The 24,161-nt window shown below is 41.2% G+C and overlaps 1 protein-coding gene across 1 annotated transcript in view; it reads left to right on the top strand.

The window, feature by feature from the left end:
• SLC2A9 (solute carrier family 2 member 9) overlaps positions 1-24,161 on the top strand; it is a gene marked incomplete at its 5' end in the record, with an annotated part of 102,488 nt that overhangs the window by 15,849 nt on the left and 62,478 nt on the right. The window contains 2 exons of the mRNA XM_035891125.1: positions 593-738; positions 20,353-20,485. Of these exons, the coding sequence (XP_035747018.1) occupies positions 593-738; positions 20,353-20,485 (279 nt within the window). The remainder of the gene's footprint in view (positions 1-592; positions 739-20,352; positions 20,486-24,161) is intronic.

Below are 24,161 nucleotides of genomic sequence, written 5' to 3'. Positions count from 1 at the left end.
GTAAATACTGTTGTTGTACTAACCAGGGTCATGCATGTCTTTTATCCTGGCTTTGAGCAGCATTCTCGCCCTTATTTTACGCCTGCTATTAAGAGTTCATTGCAGCTGTAAGCCTGTATTGAGATGAACATCTGCTAATACCCTTTACAGTAAAAATATTTCATCTGACAGCATCTGCTCTCTCTGCCTGATGCATTGGAGTTTTTTTTCCTACCTGCATCACTGCTAATGTGATTTTTGCTTGCTTTGAAATGAACAAACTTAAAACATAAAATTTGTTCTCTTGGTGATTCTCATCTCTGAGTAACCTTTGGTGCTTCCCATCAAATAGCAGCCTACGCACATCACTGTAGATCTGTAACAGATAATCAATCGCATGGTTGTTAAATGGTGCAAGAGGAATTAGGCATGAAGAGAAGATATATCTGTCCACAGATAATATGAATTAATTATGTTCTCTTCATGTTTTTATGCCAGTCTTGTCAGCAGATTAGCACTCAGACTCCTTTCAGTAGATGTTTGGTTTGTACCTGGCATAATGAAAAGGCAATTTGGCTTAGTATATGTTTTTTTTTTTTTTCTTCCTTTGCAGGTATTTCTCTAAGTGCCCTTCCCATGTATTTGAGTGAAATATCTCCTAAGGAAATCCGTGGTTCATTGGGTCAGGTCACAGCAATTTTCATCTGTATTGGTGTTTTTGCTGGTCAAGTTTTGGGGCTGCCAGAAATATTTGGGCAAGTAAGTATTTTAAGAGATGTTTTCTGTGAAGGAACACAAGCATGCTTAAAGTGTTATATTTTTGTATTTTGCTTGAGTTCTTTACAAAAATGGAAACCAGAAACATTGTTTTTTTCTTTTGAAGCACTTTGAAAAGTGGTTTCTTCCATGTCTTTTTAAAGCCTGTACGTGTGACTGAGTTTGGGAGATGTGGCAAGCAGTTTTAATAGCTTGAGCAGCTTGTGTGTGTGCGTATGCAGGTTTTCCCACCCCACTCCCCTTTCTTGATGTACATTTATGGTTGCTGGCTTCCAGTTTCTTTGAGTACCATGCAAGTGCTTAAGAGTTTTTGCGTTTCTCACTTGCAGTTTCCCAATGTGAGATAGAACTGAAAAAGGCTTGGTTAGAGTTTGTATGAGGACCTGAATAGGCAGACTCCTGCTCAATGTTAACAGTGTTGCTTGTAATGCACTCCTACTTTTAGACTAGGAGGTGGAAGAGCAGAGTTAACGTATACCTTTATGGAAAGAGATTATCTGTTCTGATATAAGAGGTTATCTTGCTGTTGTAGGCTGAGATTAACTTGGTGGCCACTGGATGTCGTTATTACTCTGAATAAATGAAGTCAAGGTTTATTCAGGCTGGCACTTGGAAATACTTTTAATCTGGAGATGAATCTTGAAGGCGGTGTGGAGGAAACGTCTGCAGCAATCCCCTCACAATGAAACCTGGGCTAAGAACCCCTTCTGACAGCCAGCAAAAGTAGGAAACAGTTGAAAATTGAGGAGAGCTTGTGCTCCTGTGTCCATCCAAATTCAACTCCTTTGTAAATACATGATGCCATCCTCCGTGACACTTTTATTTTTGTCTGACCAGCTCTCCTATTCTGTCCCTTTATCCTTGGGCTCACTTACCCTGTTCAGCTCTCCTGAAGGCAAATGGTTTGATTCAATTTACCCTTTGTTGAAGGACAGATTACGCCCCATGCCACCAAAGCAACAGATTTTAGGAAAAAGCTTAAAATGGCTTTCACCAGCCTTCATTGTGTGGCTCCTACAGATGTCCCTTCTCTTGTTTGAAAGCTAGTCTGTTACAAATGTGCATTAAATGTCAAGAGGCTGGTTCAACTTGCGTAGTAGGGGTTTTTTTGTTTGGGTTTTGGTTTTTTCCTTTGGTTTGGTGGTTTTTTTGTTTGTTTGGGGGTTTGTTGGTTGGTTGGTTGGGGTTTTTTTGAAACAGGCATACACTTTTTAAGGTGAGGTGTCAAGCAAATTCTTATTCCCCTGTTAGGTCTTTGAGATGCTTTGAATAGGAAATACTTATTCCCTGGTTTCAGCTCACTCTTGCTCTTTTTATTTCTCTTCTCCCCTTCCCTCCCTCCTAATTGTTGTCACTACCAAATTATGGAGGTTGTGTTTCTGCTCCTACAACCTGCTTTAACATGCAGATAATTCATGTTACGCCGTTAAAGATAGCCATTAATTTATGTAAGAAGCAGTATGCTTTAGCTGTAGAATTAGTTCTTTTCAAGATGGCTAACATCAGCATGTAAAGGGAGCAAAGTTTTGGCTGGTGTGAATTAGCATATTTCCAGCATAATTATTGGAGCCAGCTTGAATTTTCTGGTTGGATATGTAGGTGTATCTTCCTTTTAATATATTAATGAAATTTAGCACTGAAGGGAAACCTCAGGCTGTTTGAAATATGGTTCCCTAGTGCAGGCTTATCCTTTGAAGGCTTTATCAAAATTTTTGTTGCTTTCAGTCAAGCCAGGATTTTCTTCCCTGGCTTCATGTGGTTCCCACTGAAGTCAGTGGGAGGTTTGCACCAGGAACAGCAGTTGTTGCCAGAGGACGTTGCTGCAGAGGGTACGTGTGATGAGCTTGCTTCTGCTGAAGCTGGGAGGCAGCAAACATGGTGTCATCCTCCTGAGGCAACACTTTTCCCTCTCCCCTTCCTGGCCAACACCTTCCTCAAATTTCTGTCACTTTGATTGAGTTCAAAAGTAGGTTCAAGACATTTGCAGCCTATTTTCTAGTTGTCCACATCTCATGGATTACATCATGACTTCTGGTCACTAAGAGCTTCTTATCAAATCGTTCCCGTATTATTTAATTTTTTTCCTCCTTTTTCTTCTGTTCAAGAAATCTTTCCTGCATTTGAAGTGAGGCCAGTCTCCAGATCCACAGCCACTGTAGTCGGAGACAGCTATGCATTCATAGTGTCTTTTAAATTATTTCAGCTGTAACTGTAAAGCAAACTCTTGCTTTCTGCAGTAGCCTGAGGTCATTGTGTTATACTTAGGCCAAGGCTGTAATATGTCATTCTATGAATATTACAAAGGTGGAATTATTCCACAAATTGTTTAAAGAAAATAGGAGAGCTGCAATCAGTAGCAGCTTGTCACCAGCAATCGCTGTTCTGCGCAACTGTTTGCACCAGTGTGTGGAAAACCATCTTTAAGTCTGTCTAACAATGTCCAGCTTTTTAATGATCATGGCTTAAAACCTCACAGGAGTGTGTTTTGCTGTGCTGTGGTTGGTTGGTTTTTTCTTTCAGAATCAGTTGTGAATAATACTCATTACAAATGGTCTTCTGCCATGGTTTCATAACAGTTTTCTCCCAAAGTTTTTCATGTATCCATTACTTGCGACTTGAGCAAGTATCTATGAGGTTGTTGACCATAGTATCTAAGCAGTGATGGTTTTGAAGAAAGGAGGGACAAAGACGTAGTTGGGCATCCTGCTGGAAGAAACTGTTTGGAACAGGGATGGATATGAGGAGGGCTTCAAGCATGGCCAAGGTCCTCTCTTGTGAGAGGAGATGACCGCAACGTTGCTTGTGTGGCCAAGTGAATAGAGGGAAGGGAGAGGAACTGACTGCACCATGTTAACACAAGAAGGAATAAGAGTGGCTTAATCTCAAGGACAGTATTGCTACAGAGAGGAACTGACTGCACCATGTTAACACAAGAAAGAAGAACTACAGAGGGAATAAGAGTGGCTTATCTCAAGGACAGTATTGCTACCAGAATAACTTTCTATAATTGTTCTGTGAGTAATTCTATGCTGAAATTCAGCAGAGTGATGTTTGGAACAGACCCACAGCTGAAGTACCTTGAGCAGAAAATATAACTTTTAAATTGGAGCTTGATGCATTTATTTGGATTATATGAGCTCATTGCCTTCAGGGGTTCTATGGAAGTCTTTCCACAGAAAAGGAAAGCTTTTATGTAGGCTGTGGGACATAGTCTTACAAGCTTTTATTAACAACCTAAATGATAACTTCTTCTGCTATTGAATGCAATAGTGTTCCTTTAAATGTGGAAGTATGATAAAAATAGCTCCGAAGCATTTAATACTTGAAGCAATTCAGAAAGTCCTTATTGCTTTTTGTGTCAAGTAGGTTAAGCAGCCCCAAAGTGATTTTTTAGCAATCTTATTTATGAAGGCCAGCCCAGGTGAAGCAGGAGGCATGTGGGCAGCCCCAGGTTCGGTGCAGGAGATGGGGGGGAAGTGGTCAGATTTGGCTGTGTTACTGTCTGAAGGCTGGCTGGCTATTTCCTATTCCTTCAGCCTTCCCGGGCTTTCTACTGTAAAGGCTGATGGTTGAGGATCTTCTAATTTCCTTCCGATACCTTTTCATGCCAGTTCTGTCAGTTTATTTTCATTATTCTTTTTGTTATTATCCCTTAATATCTTTTTCTCTCCCCTGCCGTGCCACTGATCTGTGTTTCCTTTCTCTTGCCCCCATCACTTGTGATCTTTGCATCTCAGGTTAGACTTCATCTCCTCTAGTAAAACAAGTTCTTTAATCTCCTTCTCATCCTAGGTGCCTTTCTCTGTAGCAATTCTGGTTTTAAATTTGACCCCAAGAGAGCAAGGTTATACAGATAACCCAGATGAAATGGTACTTTTAAAAATAGAATTATATGAAATACTCCCTTACTTCCTGGTTCTCCTGGAAATATTTTGGCTGAAATATTCTCGAAATGCATTTACTTTTTTTTTTTTTCTGTCATACCATATTGACATGAACTTGCCTAACATTACTATATCCCATTTTTAAATTATAGAGTAAAGGAGCAGATGCCAAAAAAAAAAATGTAATAATGATTTTAATATTTAAATACATGCATTCCTTTGGATTCTGAATATATAGGCTTCTATTCTATTTGTCTCCAGATGTACTAATTTTAGAGGATTAAGTCTCAAGGTGTTCCTTGTTCACCAAGGGTGATTATTCCGAAGGAGAAGAGCTGCAGTCATGACACTGGTCCTCTGCTGCTGTGGTTTGATATTCTTATTTTCATTCCCCTGTCTTAATTCCCTTCCATCCAACAAATCCCAGCAATGCTTTTTTTTCAAGGTTCTGATTCTTGTAGGTCATAACCTGTGGAAAACCACATCTACTGTTGTCTCCACTGAGGTTTGGGAAATTACACGATGGTAAAGCTGTCTGGTGATCAGACTGCAGAGCACAGCCACTTTCCGCGTGCTGACCTGCTTGACTCCACCACCCTGACTGCTGAGAGGAGTGTGCTCGCTTTCCTGTGCTAGCATCTTGGTGTAGTCTTCTTTAAGCCAGAGCCCCAAACTCCTCAGGAAGCCATGGCGACTGTAGACGACAACTTGATGCTGGCCCACAGCAGTGCAGTCATATTATCTGTTGCAATGTGGGCACTGAATTATTGCTACTGGCTACAAGATTACTTAATTTGGGGCGGTTTTGATTGCATAGCATGTGCAGTTTTCCATATATCTGACTGAAGGAAAAAACAGGTATCAAGATAAGGAAGAAGTGTTTCAGACCTGTCACTTCTTCAGACACTGCCCTTCAGGTGTTTCCATTCTCTCTGTTTCGGTGATTCTGCAATTTAATCACCCAGCCCATTTTTCTGACAGATTGCTCCCTGCAAAGCAAAGCCCAGTGCGTTGTCAACTTCAGTTTTGAAAGTTCAAGTTCACACTTACCGTCTTGGGGGAATTTTGTCTGGCCTGATTCTGGCATATTCCGTGTGTCCTCAGGTATCTCCCTGTAACTAACTCATCTAGTTTCTCATGCATGTAATGCCCCGCTCCAAAGGTTTTCCTTAGGATGGTAACATCTTTCAAATGTTGTAGACCACCAGGCTTGCTCTTCTGTTGCTTCAGCTTGTTTAATGAAGGTGGGCTTTAATATTTCCTTAAGTGATAGAGGATTTAGTGCTGTAGTTACTATATTCATAATTTTTTTTTATACATTGAGCCTTAGTGTGTCTCTCATCTGTGTACAGATATGAGAAAGGGGGGTAAAAAATGTTTCGCAGTGTGGGTATGTATTCAGGACAGATAAAACTGGAATTGTTGCTTCTTGCCATCTTTTCCTCAGATTTCTGCTTTGAGACCATGTAAAGGCTTTGCCAGGCTGTAGTTGCCCCCAGTGGCTGGCTGGCTCTGACCAGAATAGCTGTTTGCCATAGATAGGCCAATGAAAAAACAGATTTTGTTTACTTCAGGAACCCTTTTTTATACACTTCAAGTGTTTCTAGGTCATGCACCCACAAGCTTGTCTAACTATATTGCACTGTTTCATAGAGGGTAGTATGTCATCCTAAAAACCTTGCTTTGCTTGCATCCTGAGACTTATTAGGGCAACACTTTCTGAATAATCCCCGTTGCTACTGTAGGTGTTTCCAGAAAAAAAAAATGTAGAGCAAACAGAAAAACTGTAAAATTCCTGATGTGTCCATCTCAAATGTTGCAGCTAGTGTTGTTATCCTGCTTTAAAAAGACTGTAATTGAGCAGTATGTGAGGTCCAGGAGGGTGCAGCAATGATCAGAGATGGGAATTGGCTTCTTGAGTAGGAAGGGCTGGGTTAAGGCTTGACAGCCCTTACGGGTAACCCCATGCTGGGTAAACCTTAGAGCGGTGGAAAACAAAGTACGCCAGAGAAGACTCAGAATGTCTCTTTAAATGACACACTGTCTTTGTCCAGCTTTTCCTCGATCTTTTTTTAAAGACATTTGGAATTTGCCGTGTTGCAAAACAGCTGTGCAAGTGCAGTTACGAACTTTATTAACTGGATGCTGGCTTTTCATGAAACAACATGAATTACAGTTTTATATTCCACGTTTTGAGGATTTGAGCAGCTATAATGCGTATCTGGCTAGACACTACCTGGTTTTAAAAAAGAAGTTAGCTGGAAATAAGTCTGTGACACATGGTGATACTGGACAAACTGTCCTTCCCCCCTCCCCCCCCCAGCTGATTATTTTAGCAAAGAAATTCTGTTGTGGATATAAACATCAATTTCTACAGCAAAATGAGCTAAATTTGGGAAAGGACTAATGAACTTCATAGGCATTGTACTATACGTCTAGTAAGGAAAGATATCTGTATTGAGTCCCTTTCAAGTTAGTTCTTCTTTATCCAAGCAGACCATGACAAGGGATAGTTGTGATTTTTTTCTTTTTTTAAAGTCAGACTAAGGACTCCTGTAGATGCTGTGTCAAATTCCAATTTTCTTTACACAACCTCTTAAAAATGATGTATTTGAAGTGATAGATATTTGTGTATCTAGGAAAGTTTGTATAGGAATTTTTCGTTTTGCTTTACCAAGGTCTTCTTTTAAAAGTACTCCTTCGCTTGCACGAAAATAGGCGGTGATGGAATAGGTGGTTGTACAGCCTGTGCAGTTGAAGGGTGTTCTGAAAACTAAGCTTTGATTTTACTTGTCAACGTTTCATTTTTAGTGTGGTTTTTCTTCTTTTTTTTTTTTTTTTTATTAAACTGATCCTTCTTCCTAAGATTCTTGACTCATATTCAAGGATTCCTTAAAAACTGTCAATAAATTATAGACAAGAAAAGAAAGCAATTCAGAATTGCTCTGCGGACCAGCAGCCTGCAGGTGGACACCAATGACAAAATGGTCTGTTGGAGATGCTCTTGAAATGAATGACAGTAGCATGATGACACAAAGTATGAATCAAGCAGTTTCCTTGTATTTTTCTGAGGTCTTTTGTTCTATATGTTTATCTTCCCCTTGAGCCATGGTAGTGACTATAGTTAAAGATACTTATCTTTAAAGGTATGAATGAGAATTTATTTCAGAATATAGAACCAAGAGCTCTTGTGGCAATATGAGACAGAGGAGAACTTACACAGGTGAACTCCTGCCACTGTGTGAAGCATCTTGGAAATGAAAGCAGCTTATGCCTCATGGATGCATGCTGTTTACAGAATACGAAAAGGTGTTTGTAGCTTCTGTTAGAGTAGGACAAAAGCATCCACTAGTTTTGGCATTTTCCAGAATCGCTCTAATTCCCGAAGTGTCCTACTTGTGATGATTTCAAACATCTGGCTGTGTAGAACAGTGTAACATCTTCATTCTGTCTAGTTAATCCTAGAGATATAACCAAGTGAAAAAAAGTCTAGTGGAGGCAGTAACTGGCAATGTACGCCAGAGGTCAATACTGGATCCAGTCCTGCTCAGTATCTTCCTTAATGACCTGGATGATGGTGCAGAGTGCACCCTCAGCAAGTTTTCAGACACCAAACTAGTTGTAGCTGATATGCCAGAGAGTCATGCTGCCATCCAGAGGGAGCTCGACAGGCTGGAGAAATGAGTAGACAGGAACTTCATGAAGTTCAACAAGGAGAAGTGCAAAGTCCTGCCCCTGGGGAGGAACAACCCCATGTACCAGCTTATACTGGGGGGAGCTTGACTGAAAAGGACCTGGGGCCTTGGTGGACACCAAGTTGAACACAAGCCAGCAATGTGCCCTTGTGGCAAAGAAAAGGATCCTGGGCTGCATTAGGAGGAGTATTGCCAGCAGGGAGGGGATCCTTCCCCTCTACTAAGCACTGTTGACGCCCCATGTGGAGTGCTGTGTCCAGTTCTGGGCTCCCCAGTACAAAGGAGACATGGACAGACTGGATAGAGTCCAGAGAGGAACTAGTAAGATGGTGAAGGGACTTGGAACACTGAGGAAAGGCTGAGAGAGCTGGGGCTGTTCAGCCTGAAGAAAGCTCAGCTCAGGGGGATCTTGACAATATATATAAATACCTGGAGAGAGGGTGCAAAGAAGATGGAGCCAGGCTCTTTTCAGTGGTGCCCAGTGATGGGACCAGAGGCAACGGGCACAAACTGAAACGCAGGAGGTTTTCTCTGAACATCAGGAAACCCTTTCTTACTGTGAGGGTGAGCAAGCGCTGGCAGAATTTGCCCAGAGAGGTGGTGAAGTCTCCATCCTTGGAGATACTCAAAAGCCATTTGGTCATGGTCCTGGGCAGCTGGCTCTAGGTGATGCTGCTTGAGCGGAGGGGTTAGACCAGATAACCTCCAGAGGTCCTTTCCAACCTCACCCATCCTGTGATTCTGTGAAGTACTAAATGTACACAGAATTATATATAGTAATTTAAAATGCAAAGATTTCAGTGTATTCATGTTGAACTTTTGAAGAGTGGTTTCCTAAGACTCTTAAACCTGAGCTCAAAGACTTTAACTAAGCCATGTGCCCAAATACGTGCGCAGAGCTGTTAATTTTAGTGGGACAGTTTATTTCCTTAGAAACAGGCTGCTTGCTAGTTCTTAGTAAGATATTAAGAGCAAAAATTAGTGTAGGACATGGGAAAAATAAACTAGAAATTTGGCTCATCAGTTCTGGTCCCCATTTTTTTTTTTTTCTTTTTTTTTTTTTTTTTTTGATCAGGAGTTGCCCAAGTTTGAAGCAAGAGTTTGAGGATGTGGTTTCAAGTACTCCTGTAAACACTCTGCATTGAGACAGACTTGCAAAAGGTGACTCCAGGTTACCCTGGTCCCAGACATTCCTCTGGATTGCTGAGCTTGTACAGTGTTCTTTAAAAGCACAGGAGCAAAGCTTCTTTATATTCTTCTAGTAGAATGCAAAACTCTGACTTAAAGGCTAGAGCCTTCCCAGAAGAGTTTTTTAAAACTTTTGCTAAGGATACAGGAGATACATTGGTGCTTGTAAATGGCTGCTCAAATCCATAATGGCATGGCATCTGCTTAGAATAGCTCAGAAAAACACAAAGAAAGGAACTTTGAAATACAATCTTTTCAAAAAACCCGCTACCACCAACAAAAAAAACAAAAAGAAAAAACACAGAAACCCAGAACAAGAAAACCTTTCTGCATTAGTCAGGTAATCACCCATTTTGGCAGGTGTTTGTATGCCCTTCTGAGCCTGGAGTGATTATGTGTATCTGGATGGAAATCTGCCTGCACTTCCTCCAAACTGGTACCAGACATGCCAATTAAGAATTGCTTTAGGTAGCGATTTTGAAGATGGCGAACCTTTTTAAGCATGCCCGCTGTTCCTTTTTTGTCTAGCGATGGGGAAGTTTCCTTTGTCTCTTCACAGCAACACGTAAGGCACAGACTTTCTTCTTGCTGAAGCAATTTCCGTGCCCTTTATCGAGGCACACTTGCACTTAATTACAAGCTGTGAGTTGCTGATCAGGGGCTTGGAGGTCACCTCACCCAGTAGTTGATGCAGCCAAGGGAAGCCACTGTGCAGGCACCCGGTGGTGCTTACAAGGGTACCGAAATGCTGCCAGGACCCTCTGGGTTGTTGCTTATTCATAGTTCAGTAGCACTCATGGGAAGAGGAGGTCTGCTCTGTTACACCAGCCCTGTTGGTGGGATATGGTGGGTGTTGATATATTTGTAATGGAGATGTTAAATGAGGTATTTTGTTTATATCTACTGTGGACCAGCTGAGATTATGTATTTTCTGGAGATTATAAATCAATGTTTTATTGGTTCCCTCAGACAGACACAAAGGTATTTATTCATCCCTTTTCTGTACAGAACTCATTAAGTAATGCATGGGAAAACAGCTGTGAGTCTTCGTATTTGCAAATGAGTTTCAGGCCATTAAAGTTGTGCTGTGAGACTTCAATTCCTGAAGTTTTAGGAACAACACATGGCTCATTTGCCATATGTAATATTGAAATGTTGCAGTTTTGCATTTGTGAAGGGGAGCATCCTGCAGGAGAGGATTTGTCTGAATGTAGAAGTGGAAGTGTGGTTACACAGAACTATGGAGATAGATTTATTTATTTTTGGCTTACTGCTGAACAGCAGACTTCGTGGCAGAGCACCTACTGTTTGGGTGGCAGGTTATCATCAGTGAGGGCTACTGCCTCATAGACAGTTGAAGCAGTGCCCGCCTTGAGAAGATAAGGTTTCTGTGTAGTTGTACTCTGTTTAATTAGGTCAGCTGGAAAAGCAGTAGACAAACTTTCATGGAAAAAAGTCCTTCAACAGGTCTGAAGTATAGACTTCAAAACACCCTGGAAGTTGAGAGCAGTTGCTTATGATGTGTCGTACTGCTTTCTCCTTGATCTACTGAAACACAGCTAACACATGTAACTAAACCTAGAGCGCTTGTTTATATTGTTTATATATATGTTTTATATATATGTATGTTTGGCTCTTTGCTTCTTTATCAGACTTAAAAAGGTTATTGTAGTTGACCTAATAACACACAGTATCTGTCTACAAAACTCATCTTACCCTGTGTTAGTTCGACTCTGCTTCAGAAGTTTGTGAACAAGTAAACCTTTTAGATTAAGATTTGCTTGTCTCCTTAGTGCTTGAGTATCTGATGATACCTACAAATCTGTTATTAAGCAATAAATCTAAAATGATTTGACCTGTGACTTCCTTCCCAGTGTGCTTCACACGCTGAGGAGATAACCATCATTTAAACCTTTTTGAAGGTTCTGGATGATTAACATTTCAGTTTTAATTTCCATTGTCCTTTGTAAAATCACCCATTACTGCAAATTCATTTCCCAATATGTAAATTTGTCCTTTACAAATTGGGTATTGATGCTGTGGTAAATTGGTCAAGCATCATAAGGTAGCATGCAGTCATTGTGTTGAGTAGTAGGGTGTATTTGCTAGACTTGTGTTCTTAGTTTGGTTTTGAAACCATTGGCAAAAAGGAAAATCTGGAGGTATATTTGTGATTAGTATTTTGAAGGATTTTTTTTAACTTAAAGTAAATGTCAAATTAAAATGAGATTTTTTTTTTTAAATCTAACCCAGATGTCACCAGTAAAAAAAGCGTCAAGATTAAATATTCAGCTGTTTCAGTTGTTTTAAAAACAACAAATGTGCTTTGAGGTTTTTTTTTCCTTAACTTTGTTATACCTTAGTCTAACCTTTTTAACTTTTGTTTGGCAAAATATAATTGCACACCAAAAAAATAATTGCATCTAAGTGTAATTTCTAGATGCCCTGAAGCATTTTGCTTTGCCTCCTGCCACAGCCCCAGGAGGATGCAGGTCTCTGGAGTTGTGTGTGTCGCATCTGCCAGTCCCACGGGGACATCTAAGGTACCCTGGGGCATCAGAATGATACTGTATGCTTCTGTTCAAGCAACTGAATCTTATCCTCTTCAGTTATGTTAATTTACTATTACTTTAATTTACTAATTTATATTATTTATGGAAGTTAACCTGAATCTACATGCATTGCTGAAAGGAAGTTTGTCTGAAACTTTGCATAGCTCCAACGTGCCTCTCATATTTCTTTCTAAAGAAGCTCAAGTATATATGCTGGCTGCTGATAATAATCCCCTTTTGAAAGCTCACAATTTCCCATTGCTTTTCTCAGAAATTTTTGCTTTTCTCAGAAATGAATAAGCAGTGAAGACAAATTATGCCAAGTGTTCAGTAAAAAGCTAGCTGTTACTCCGATAAAAAGTTGGACCAAAAAAACATCTTGGTGACTTGTAACAGACACTTTAATTCTCCCTCTCAATATGTACAATGTGATCTAGCATGCAGTTTAATGAACAGAAGGTTCTGTTCCAATCCAATGGGATTTGGACACCAACCACTTTCAAGGCTGTTTTAAGTCCTGATCCGAATGTGGTTTACTCAGTAACAAAACCCTCCCAGTTGCTTCTGTGAATTTTAGCTTAGGATTTTAGAGCCTTAAGTCTGGTAACTTTCTGTACTGTTTAATACTTGGGAAGACAGGAGACTTCAGTAATCTTGTTGTCAGAGCTGTGTCTGTAGTTGTGGCATATAAAAATAAATATCTATGTGGGTGCAGAGCAGAGGTGAAACATGCATGCTATCTGGGTTGCTTCTGGTTTAAACGAGAAGGTAACCAATTCACGACTCTGTTATTAAAACATATTTTGACAGAAGTGGGTTACAGGAATGGTCATGCAAAGAGAAAACTGTATCCAGCAGGGATGCAACTGCTGGACACGGAGGTTGGTGCCCCCCTCTGCAGCCAAAGGAGGCTGTAAAGCAGGGTTCTGAGTGGCAGCAGGAAGGGAAGAAGAAAATAGTTGTCCCGCACGCTATGCGAGTAGCTGGTCTGAAGCTGGAGGTACAGAAGACGTACTCATTTCTCAGCTGCCTCATGATCATCACCTCTGTGCTATATACCCTTGACTCAAGGAAGAAAAGACAATTCTCATGCTAAGAAATTAGTTCCATCTCGATGCTTTTTCAGTCCTTGGCCCCAGGACAGTGAGGTTGTCCTTTACCTTTAGGGGTGTTCTACGTGGCACAGTAATAGATTAACAGAGAAGTGCTGGACTTGTGCAGGCTTCTCAGCTCTGCACACACAAGTAAGTCTACTCAGTCTGTTCTGAGCAGGGATGTGATTTTTTTTTTTTTTTTTTTTTTTTGTGTGTGTGTGGCAAACAGAATATTTCTGGTATGATACGAAGTTTTCGTGCCAACTCTCTGTTAAAGAGGGTAAGATTCAGTTACTTGAACAGAAGCATATCGTATCATTTTCATGTCCTAGGGTACCTTAGATGTCCCTGTGGGACTATCAGATGTGACACAGAAAACCCCTGAAGGTGAGGCAACATGCTTCAGGGCATCTAGGAATTATACTAGATGTAATTCTTTTTGTCTCTGTGTGTGTGATTATATTTTGCTAAACTAAAGTCTGAAATGTGTTCCTGCTTCTTACAGGAACATGAAAAAGAAGAGACTGACAAATCACTAGTTCCTGGACGTTTTGGGTATCTTGCATTGGATGCAAGATGCTTTGTCTCTTCACTCCCCACATATAAAATTAGTAAAATATGTTATTTTACATGAGAAAGGTATTATGCAAAAAAAAAAAAAATCCTGTTTGTAAAGTGTTCAGTGTTGTAGTAAACCTGTCATACACCGCCCCCCCCCTCCCCCCCAAGCAATTAATTCCAGAATTAATATTTAAAGGAGTTTGGAATAGTGACTGGTAAATAGACCTTCTCATTGAGAGATCACAGTTCATCCTGTGCACTGAATGAGAAAAAGAGAGAGTGAGTATTTTATGTGATCTCCTGCCAGTTTCAAGCAGTAAAGCTAAACGAGCCCTCGATAGCTCCGTGAGGCACCGTGGCTGTTTGCTGGGATGCAAAGCAGGGCTGGAATCCTCTGGGCAGTGCCCTGTGCTACCCCATGTGCAGGCTGCTGCCTAGGAGGAGGTGTCTGGGGCTATTGTGTTTGGGGCGCAGTAATTTCCCTGTGGCTCTAGGAAGGACAGGAGATGGGAATGTGGGAAGTGTGCCCTGTGGCAGCTGGGGTCAGGGATGCTCAGCTGGACGTGGGGGTCCCCACAGCAAAGAAAAGCAAACTCGGGGCAGAGAGCAAACAAGGAGCCTGACTGCGGTGTAATGGCTGATAGTCGGTTGGGAACGGGGAGGGGAATGCATGTCCAGATTATGCTTTTTAAATAACTAAATAAAATTAGTTAGAGAAAGAGAACAAAGCCTGTGGCAGTCATGTATTTCTTTACTCATGGGGTTTTTTTTTTATCCTGTCATACATCTTGTGCTGGAATACTTCATTGGCCTCGCTAGATCTTTCCAAAGATGAGCGCCCACGTACAGGGCAGTACAGCACTTCTTCCCACCTCTGTTGTATGACCTTGTCAATGACTCTGTTCCCCCTTTTAAAATTTTTACATGTAGGTGCATATTCTTAGCCTTTTTTGTGTTGAAAGTGTCTAAAAATTTTATCAAAATCTTCCTGATTATGGAAAATATTAAATGTAACCAGTGCTTAAATAGGTCATTGAACTTCATATGGACAAATGGTTCAGCTGTGCCTGTTGACAGTTTCCCCATGCCAGGTTCTTTTCCACCTTTTAATTGTTACAGAACGTTCCATTTGCTGCACTTCAGCTGTGAATCTCTGGCATAGCAACATTTGCTTTACTGTATACCGGTGTCATTTAATCTTGTCTAACTTGCAGTTGATGAATCATAGAATAGTTTGGGTTGGAAGGGACCCTTAAAGCTCATCTCGTCCAACCCCCCTGCGATAAGCAGAGACATCTTTAACTGGATCAGGTTCCTCAGAGCCCCATGCAGCCTGACCTTGAATGTTGCCAGGGATGGGGCATCAGCCACCTCTCTGGGCAACCCATTCCAGTGTTTCACCACCCTCATTGTAAAAAAAATTCCTTCCTTGTATCTAGTCTAAATCTACCCTTTTTCAGTTTAAAACCATTACCCCTTGTCCTGTCACAGCTGGCCCTGCTAAAAAGATTTTCCCCATCTTTCCTATAGGCCCCCTTTAGGTATGGAAAGGCCGTAATCAGGTCTGCCTGCAGCCTTCTCTTCTCCAGGCTGAACAACCCCAACTTTCTCAGCCCATCCTCATAGGAGAGGTGCTCCAGCCCTCAGATCATTTTAGCAGCCCTCCTCTGGCCCCGCTCCAACACTTCCATGTCCTTCTTGTGCTGAGGGCTCCAGAGCTGGATGCAGTACTGCAGGTGAGGCCTCACCAGAGCGTTCATTTCAGTAATGGCAACTAGGTTGTAGCTTTCCAGCAGCATGGTGGCTTCCAACTCCTCCTGTTTGTTGCCCATGCTGTGTGCATTGGTGTAGAGGCACTAGAGCTGGGCTGTTGGCTGTGTCACCTTCTTAGAGGAACACCCCGTAATTCCTTTGAGGTATTTCACTGGTGTTTCCCTGTTGGCTCCTATTGCCTCAGGAGCCCCAGGCTTCTAGTGTGCTGCAGTGTAGCCAGCACGTCTCAGAGCAACAGGCTGAGGGCCCTCGCTAGCACCTCATTCCTCTAACCTTGGTGTCATCCCACAGCTTGTCATGGGCAAGCCTGGTACTATCCACCTCCCCCTTCAAGTCTAGTTTAAAGCTCTGTCAATCAGCCCTGCTAGCTCATGAGCAAAGACCCTCTTCCCCCTTTGAGAAAAGTGAATCCTATCTGACACCAGCAAGCTTGGTGCTGTGTAGGCCATCCCATTATCAAAAACCCCCAAATTGTGGTGGTGACACCAGCCATGGAGCCATGTATTAATAGACTGGGCCTGTCTGTTTCTTCCAATGGTGCTGCCCGCAACTGGAAGGAGCAAGGAAAAAGTAACCTGTGCTCCGTATTCCCTTACTAACCGTCCCAGAAGTCTCTTTTGATCACCTTTGGACCACACATTTTGGCTTCATCGCCACTCATATGGAAGAGCAGTAATGGGCAATAGTCCGAGGGCCATACCAGGATAGGAAGTTTCCCAGTGATGTCCCGAATCCAGGCCCCAGGGAGGCAGCAGACTTCCCTAAGAGGATGGTCTGTCCAGCACGACATCCATGTCGTGCTTTATCCATTTCCTTTTTTCCTTCACCTTGTATTTTGCAGCTTTGCACTTTATTATATCAACCCTTGAACAAGTCTGTGGTTGTCATCTTGCTCTGCTATTTAACTGTCTTTTACAAATAGATCAAAGCTGGGTTTTTTATGCTCCAGCCAAAGCAAATATCCAAAATTAAAATCTTACCATCTTGACATGTTATTTGTACCAATTCTGAGCAGGTGATGAGTCAGGTCCCCTGTAATTAAAATATTTAATGCTCTTTTAAGTTTTTCCTGAGATAAAATGGGATGTGGTTGTTCTCATTTCTCAGTAGTGCCTGTGTGCTTCTCCTTACTGATGACAACTGAGGTGAGGTGTTAATGTGTCTTCTAAGTCATGCTTACATTGCCTTCTGCCTTTACCTTATTATTGCTTCTGAGCATTGTCCCAGTTTGTATCTTGTCCTGTTTGTTCTTAAAAAAGTTAGGGAACCCCTCTTTTCCCTGCTTCTTTTAATTCTCTTTATAGAGTCTAATTCAGCTTCATTTTGAGCAATTTGTATTTTATACTTTCAGACCAACAAATGTATGATCCTTTTAAACTCATTTTAGTCCTCCTATTTATTCTCGGTGGTGGGATGAAGAATTTGAATGTGAATAATGTAAATTAAGAGAAAAGCAAGTAGAATGCATGTTCTATAGCATTGAATAGGTGTTATCCAAAAACTTCTGAAATGGAGAAGTGGCTTGGAAATGGATTGACTTTGGTGACTTACTCATCAGCTCGTGCCAGCAATGGCAAGTGGCAGCATATTTATGATTGTTTTACTTTAAGGTTTATAAAAGTTAGCATAATAAAAAGTAAACCAGAAATCTTTCATGGAGGAAGTAAAGGAAGCTCAGTGTTGTATGTGATGAGAATAGAGAGCTTTTCATTATACTGTCAAGGTCTGTTACCTACTGCAAAGGATAAGTTCAGAAGTTCAGTCTTGTTCATAGCTTTTTCAAAATAACACTTGCAGAAGAGTTATTTGAGAGAAATGTGACCAACTGAAAAACCATACACTATGGGGGGCTTTAAAAGGGATGAAAGCTTATTCCAAGGAAGTCTCCACAGGTTGGCAGAATGTTAACAACAATATACAGGAGAAACTTTTTTTTTTTTTCCTTTAAAAAGTGTCCTTGGCACTGTGGAGGAAACCTATAGGAAATATGATGTGCTGATCAAGAGTAAGATTTTTGTGTAGAAGTATTGTAAAAAGTTCTAAAGCCTTATAGACTTTAAATATACTTGCTATGTACCATATATATTACAGGAAACAATGATAGGGATTAAATAAAACAATTTTTTTAATTACTTTGTATGAAAGAAATGTCTGATTCCAGGCAGATGTAGACTAAAACTGGTCAGTTGTGCTGCCTGTTAAGTTATCCTTTACAAACAGGTACCTGTTTTTTAATGTGATTCATTAATTGATCCTGAAGTCTTAACATAAGTTTAATTTTATAATTTTTAAAATAAGACTGAGGCTCATTTGTTTATATACAGATTGATAACCATTCTTCGTTCTTCTATATTAGGTAAAGTTCTCCACTCAACTTCATTTAAAAAAAAAATTCAGGATGAAGAAATAGGATCTTGAAGTCCTCATGATAATGGAGGCTTTAAGGAAGACTGATAACCTTGAGCTTTAAATTGTTTGAAAAAATCCCTTTCTCAAGTTGTTTTCCCATCCCAGGAGATTTAAAAAAACCCAAACCTGCCACTTCAAGGGCGGGTGAAATGTTTCATTAGGAGATACCCTGCATATTCCGTGTTCCATGTTATTAAGTTATCTCAGGCCCCAGTTCAGGTTCGAGGCTGGGATTGCATCCTGTACCATGCAGTAAGTTGTGGTTTAGCAGTTGCATTACTGAAGTGGGAGAACATAAAATAAAAACTATCAACAGAAAGTAGCTTGGGGACTTCTGACCTTTGATTAACTGTGGAAGACAGTACTGGAATAAAATTTATCCAGCTCTGTTTGGGGAAATGTGGGCTGTGAATGGATGGATTCATTCTGATGGAGGGATGGGATCCAAACCCCCGGTGCCTCTCGGAGCTCACTCAGCCAGGATGCAGTGCAATCTGCTTTTGAAAATGTGCTAGACATGATGCCTGAACAGTAGGCCCACTGCAGTCTCAGCAGGCTTTGCAATTAAGAACCAAGTCTCAAATTAGGAAGCACTGAATTAAATAGATGAATGCTGAACTTGGAGGAAACCACTAAAAATTTAATCTTGACACGCAGTTGGCACAGAAGGCATCTTAAGAACATGGACAGATCAAGGGCCATTTTGCAGGAGAAAATAATACCGCTGGCATCTTTGTTCTTCAGCTGCTTGAAGGGAACCTGTCTTGAGAGTAAGCCCAGAGAGCTGGATGAGTTCTCTACTGCCTTTCCTAGCCTTTTCCTGAAAGAACTTTGTTCAGGTCACTGGTTTTAAGTAATTAATGTGTTTGAGGATGTTAACAACTTTGTTTCAGTTGATTTCAAAGAAGATTATCAAAGTCGGGTTGTATTGGAAATCTTCTAGCGGTTGAGTAAATTCATATACATAGCGTTGGGTAGAGCAGCACCTTGTGCTCTTTGCCTACACCGTGGTGGGGCTCTGGCAGGTTAAAACTGTCTGGCTTCTGTAGGGGGGACTTGCCAGGGAGGGGTCATCAATATTTTGCCTTGGTGGGGATGCTGCAGATGGCTCTCGTGTTTCAGGTCCTTGCTGGAGGCTTCCGGCAGATCACTTGCAAGGGATAGAAAAAGTACTTTCCATTTCATGGACTTGGGAACAGGGCTGTCGGTGTTTCATTTGAACATCTGAGCTAGGCTAGCTAATTCACAGTGAGAAACAGTATAATGTATTGTTCTTAGTTACAATGCCATAGAACCAAAGGATGTCTTTAAGGATGTCACTGAGAGAGTGGTCGGTCACTGGCACAGGCTCCCCAGGGAAGTGGTCAAGGCAGCAAGCCTGTCAGAGTTCAAGGAGCATCTGGATGACATTCTTAGTCATATGGTTTAGTTTTAGGCTGTCCTGCAAGGAGCAGGGAGTTGGACTTGATGATCCTTATGGGTCCCTTCTGACTTGAGATATTCTGTGATTCTATGATTTTGGGCAGGATAGGTGAAACCCATTTTTTTGTACTTAAATTAGCATGGAAACCACTTCAGGAGGGGGAATCAATGGTTGCAGGAGAAAACATTAATAAAGATAACCTCACTTGGGTTAGCCAAATGTCTTGTTTGTCATTAAATTATATAGCTGTCTTTCACTCATATTGCATTCAGCTGTATATGTCGTCTTTTCTGAATGGAAATGAAAACTGCCCAGCTGCGCGTTAGTTGTGCCTGTAAGGCAAGTGTTGTGTTTTGCCAGGTAGAAGAGGCTTGTGGTGAGACCTCAGCCTGACTTGGTTCATTCCCGGCAGCTGTGAAATGCCGAGCAGTCACTGCCTGCATTACACCGAGAACCACAAAATTGTGCTAAACTGCAGATTAGCTGAAGTGTTATCAGGATTTTACCCATACTATGACAGTTAGAGGACTGAGCCAAATATATATATATATACTTTTTTTTTTTTAGACCAATTAGATGAAGAGACAACATGCAGGTATATGTAACTATATGAAAATAGTGTTATGCTGTTTCTTAAAGCTAATGAGTGATACTACTGTGAGTGGGGATGACTTGTACAATATATATTTGAGTATATATCACATTTTTACATGTATAGGTGTTGATGCTGACGGAAAGGAAAACCATGTTATATATTGCTGTCTTCCAGCTTCCCTGGCTCTCTCTTTCCATGCTCAGTCAGTCGATGGCTTGAATTCTGTCTTCCTTGGCCCTTGAGTAAGGTGATCTGAGGGGGAAGTGTTCAAACTGCTTCCTAAGCTCAGGCAGAAGCCATCTCTCTGCTCACTGTCACAATATGTTGAATGATGAAAAGTTACAGCATTTCCTATCAAAGCTGTTTTTCTTCCCAGTATTGCTATGGGAGAGCGTTACTGACATGTTTGCATCCGTTTGCAGGAATCTCGGTGGCCTTACTTATTTGGAGCGATCGTTGTTCCTTCATTGATACAAGTCATGATTCTGCCTTTTCTTCCTGAAAGTCCTCGTTACCTCCTACTTGAAAAACATAACACGAGCAAGGCAGAGAAAGGTATGATGTGTTACTTCATTGCAACAAAGCATGTTTATTGTAGGGATGCAGGCAGGAAAATAATTCTGGTATCCCAGTAAAAGCAGAATATTCCAACGGGAGAGATTCTCTTGGCAGTTTTCTTCCCTCACCTTTTTGTTTGACTCTGTGTAAAAATAACTGTTGGTTTCATTTTTATTTTTTTTAAATAAATTCAGTTCTCCAACAAGCTAACCTGTATAGCGTTATGCATGGTGATACAAACCTAACCAAATCACCCTGCTGTTGTGCATCGGCCGCTATATGCAGGGCTCATTCAGGAGTGAGAGATGATTTCGGTCTTCGTGACTCTCTCTAATCTACAGTCTTTGTGATTTGGCTAACAAAACCACCGATTCTGTGGCTGGGTTTTATTCAGTAGTCGCTGTTTGGCCGTGTGTTTCTGCAACTCAATAACCTGTGTAGATCTAATAAAAACCTCATACGCCTATTTAACTGAAAATTCTCAGTGCTGCCATATAGCTTGCTTCAGTTGCACAGCCAAAGACCAGAATATTTTGTTCTTTCTTTAGGTCCTATGTATAAAAAAATTTGCTTGTGTGATCACAGCTGCTATGTACTCTGCCCCACTAAAATTACTATGGTCAGTTGTAAGTTCCAATATATCATCATGTTATGATTGAGAGAATATTGAAAATTGGGTTCGCCTTATTACAGGGATGCATTAAAAATAGGAGTGTACACAGAAGGAAGGAGCCTGATTATAATATCAAGATGTTTGCAAAACGTAGCTGAGCTTTGAAACTTAGTCCTAAAAACTTCATTTGAATATAACTCTTAACATTTTCAGTCAGTAAAATTACCTGTAAAGTGTGAATCAGTCCCTAAAACTTAAATTTAATACTCTTTTTGCATGAAATAATGCAACTCACTCTATCCTGTTTCTTCTACTATGAAACAAAAAACTGCCTTTTTTTGTTCTTATGAGCGCTCTGAACTAGCAATGGCACCACACTAGTGGAGACTCCCATGTTGTCTCAGTTCGGTGTTGAATGAAAAATTTTGTAAATGTTGGAGCCTCAAACATTTAAAGATACAATAGAGCGTTCAGAAAAAAAAAAAGAAAAATTAAGAAAAAAGGAGAGAGCAAAAGTGACAAGGCTTTGGGGAGAGTTCCTTAGCTTTATGGAGTCAGGAGAGATCTGGTGGGGCAGAGAACGGCTTTTCCAGGGATGGCGAAGGCAAGGGCTTGCCCACCAGCCATGGTCTGAGCACCCAGCAGGAGCGCAGTGGTGAGCAGCTTGGGGCTGGCTGTTGGGTGGTAACTTCTGCAGCTCCACGGCTGGGCTGGGAAGAAACGCCTGTGGGTGCCAAGTTTAAACTGGCTCATTTCTACCTGATAAAATTGTAAATGTGTTTCTGGAGCTATGGCTGGCAAAGAGTCTGCATCTGCGGTGCCATTGCATAATGTCACACTCGTTCTAGGGATCTGTTGGAAATACTGCCACAGTACCTGGAAAACTCAGCACTGACAGTGAAGCTGGGCCTCTTATAGGCAGAGTTTAAAAATTGTAGAAAATTGGCAGTAAAGTAACACCACCTGCCTTGAAATTCACACCATTTACTGTTGCTGGTAATGGGCCAACTGCAGTCTGGGATGTTTTCAGTAAACGGGTTTTGATAAATGATCTGAAAGCTGATCTAGAAGCATTGGAGGAGGATTTGGGATCAGAAGTCATCAGGAGAGCAAAGTTACCCTCACCTTACTTGCTAGTTGAAGGTAAGTGAGCTGTAGCAATGGGCTTGCTGATTATGAGAAAGTGGCTTTCATGAGCCACCTGAAAGACTATAAATTTAGACGCGTGGAGAAAAAAGAGGAAGCTGTTATAAAAAACTTCTCAAAGTAACCGCTTATCAATAGAAGCTTTTGAACCTGATTGATTCTAAAATAAAAAATTAATACAGAGATACATTGTAGCACGGAGTGGAACTCATTTTGAGTGTAGTCTACAGAGCTATCAAAACAGCTAGGGACTAATGATGCAGGACAGAGATTTGCAAAGGACCATAGGGCAGTGAGGTGTATACGTCCTCCCGAATTTCCCTCCCATTCCTTGTGTATCAAGCAGCCATGCTTCTAGAATTGGCCACCTTAAGGTAGTGTGTCAGATATCAGCTGCAGAATAGGTAAGGATGATAGCTTTGGAGTTCATAATCCATAAAATCCACCTGTAAGGCAGCATAGATCATGTCATCCTATACTTCTGTGCTATAAGTATCCACATGACTTATTATGAAGCATATTAGGGACACAAGTAATTTTCTTTACCATTGCACATCCTCTATAATCCCTCTCCTAGTGTAGATTTGCAAATGAGAGTATCGTTGGATACCTGTTCAGCATAGGAGTAGGTGGGGAAGGAGTTGGGTTGATTCATGCAAGGACCGGGCAGAGGACACCTGGGCTGTTAGCCCGGAGTGATGGGCTTTGGAGCTCTCCTCCCCACCCCAGGGCACTGGAGAAATCCAGATTAGGCATGAGCCAAGTCTCGGGTACCTGGAGTAATGCAGTGGAATAATGAAAGCGAATGGGGGGGAATTCACAAAATAGGAGGGCTGTGAATCAGCAGTCAAGAAAAATCACCTGGATGTTAGCATTATCTGCAGAAATGGGGGAGGAAAAGATGGAGTATTAGGGAGACTAGAGGAGTTTGTGGGTTATTAAAAAAAACTACTAAGCCATATAATGACAATGCGGTATTCTCTATTTTAATGATGGCTACAGTAATGCTTTTGAATTATTTGCCTCTTCGGTTAAATCTGCATGTTAATATCAGAAATGTGCAAGTCTTCCTTCTGACTAAATTCTTTTTTTTCCCCCTAATGGATCAAGGCTATTCATGCAAATATGCATTTCACTGTGGATTATATCTTGTTGGAGAAATAGAAAACTGTTATTGGTAAAAGGTCTGCTGTATTTAAGGCAGAAAACTACATTAGTCTTTATAAAATACTCTAAAATATACGTGTATATCAAGGCTTCTAAAATGGAGATGACAACATTAGTCTTCCTAATTGGTTTAGAGCAATAAAAATCTAGTGGGATAATGTAGGTCACTGAGTTTCCACAAAGTTCCGCTCCTGCTCTCATCCCCTCCTTTTCTTCTGTCCTCAGGAGATAACCAGACTATAACTACCGAAAAGCAAGCAGCCTCATGCTCTTTTTTTGGGCAGATGCGTAAAAAAGCATGATGCCTTTAAGTGGCAAATAAGAGACTGAAAGAGGGAGAAGGACCAAAATGTGTTGTGTAAGAGATGAAAAAAAGAGAAGGGATAAGGTTAGAGCAGGCGCACAGCGAACGTAAACCATGCCACCACAAGTGAAGCTACTCCCTGAATACGGGAGTAGTGAGGGCTCAGATGAGCAATGTCTCCTGAGCTTCACTAATGGAGATCCACCCAGTTCCCTGCTTTCTGCTTTCTAGCAGTGTGAATGGTGCACGCTGTGGGTGGTTGAGCCAATCTCTGGCTCATCAGCCATTCGGACACTGTGACCGACTTGCAGTTGTCTGCTGTCAAAAGCAATGCTAGCAGCTGAGCTCTGCTTGTCCTCCTGGAGGTCACCATCCTGTATCTGACTCCCTGGGACCAACAGGAGCTGAACTATCTCCCATATTCCTGTCTCGCTGCTGAACGT

Source organism: Egretta garzetta, unplaced genomic scaffold (genome assembly GCF_000687185.1).
Source record: "Egretta garzetta isolate BGI_Z169 unplaced genomic scaffold, ASM68718v1 scaffold193, whole genome shotgun sequence".
In the NCBI taxonomy this organism is placed as follows: domain Eukaryota; kingdom Metazoa; phylum Chordata; class Aves; order Pelecaniformes; family Ardeidae; genus Egretta; species Egretta garzetta.
This window is presented reverse-complemented; position numbering and strand designations above follow the sequence as displayed.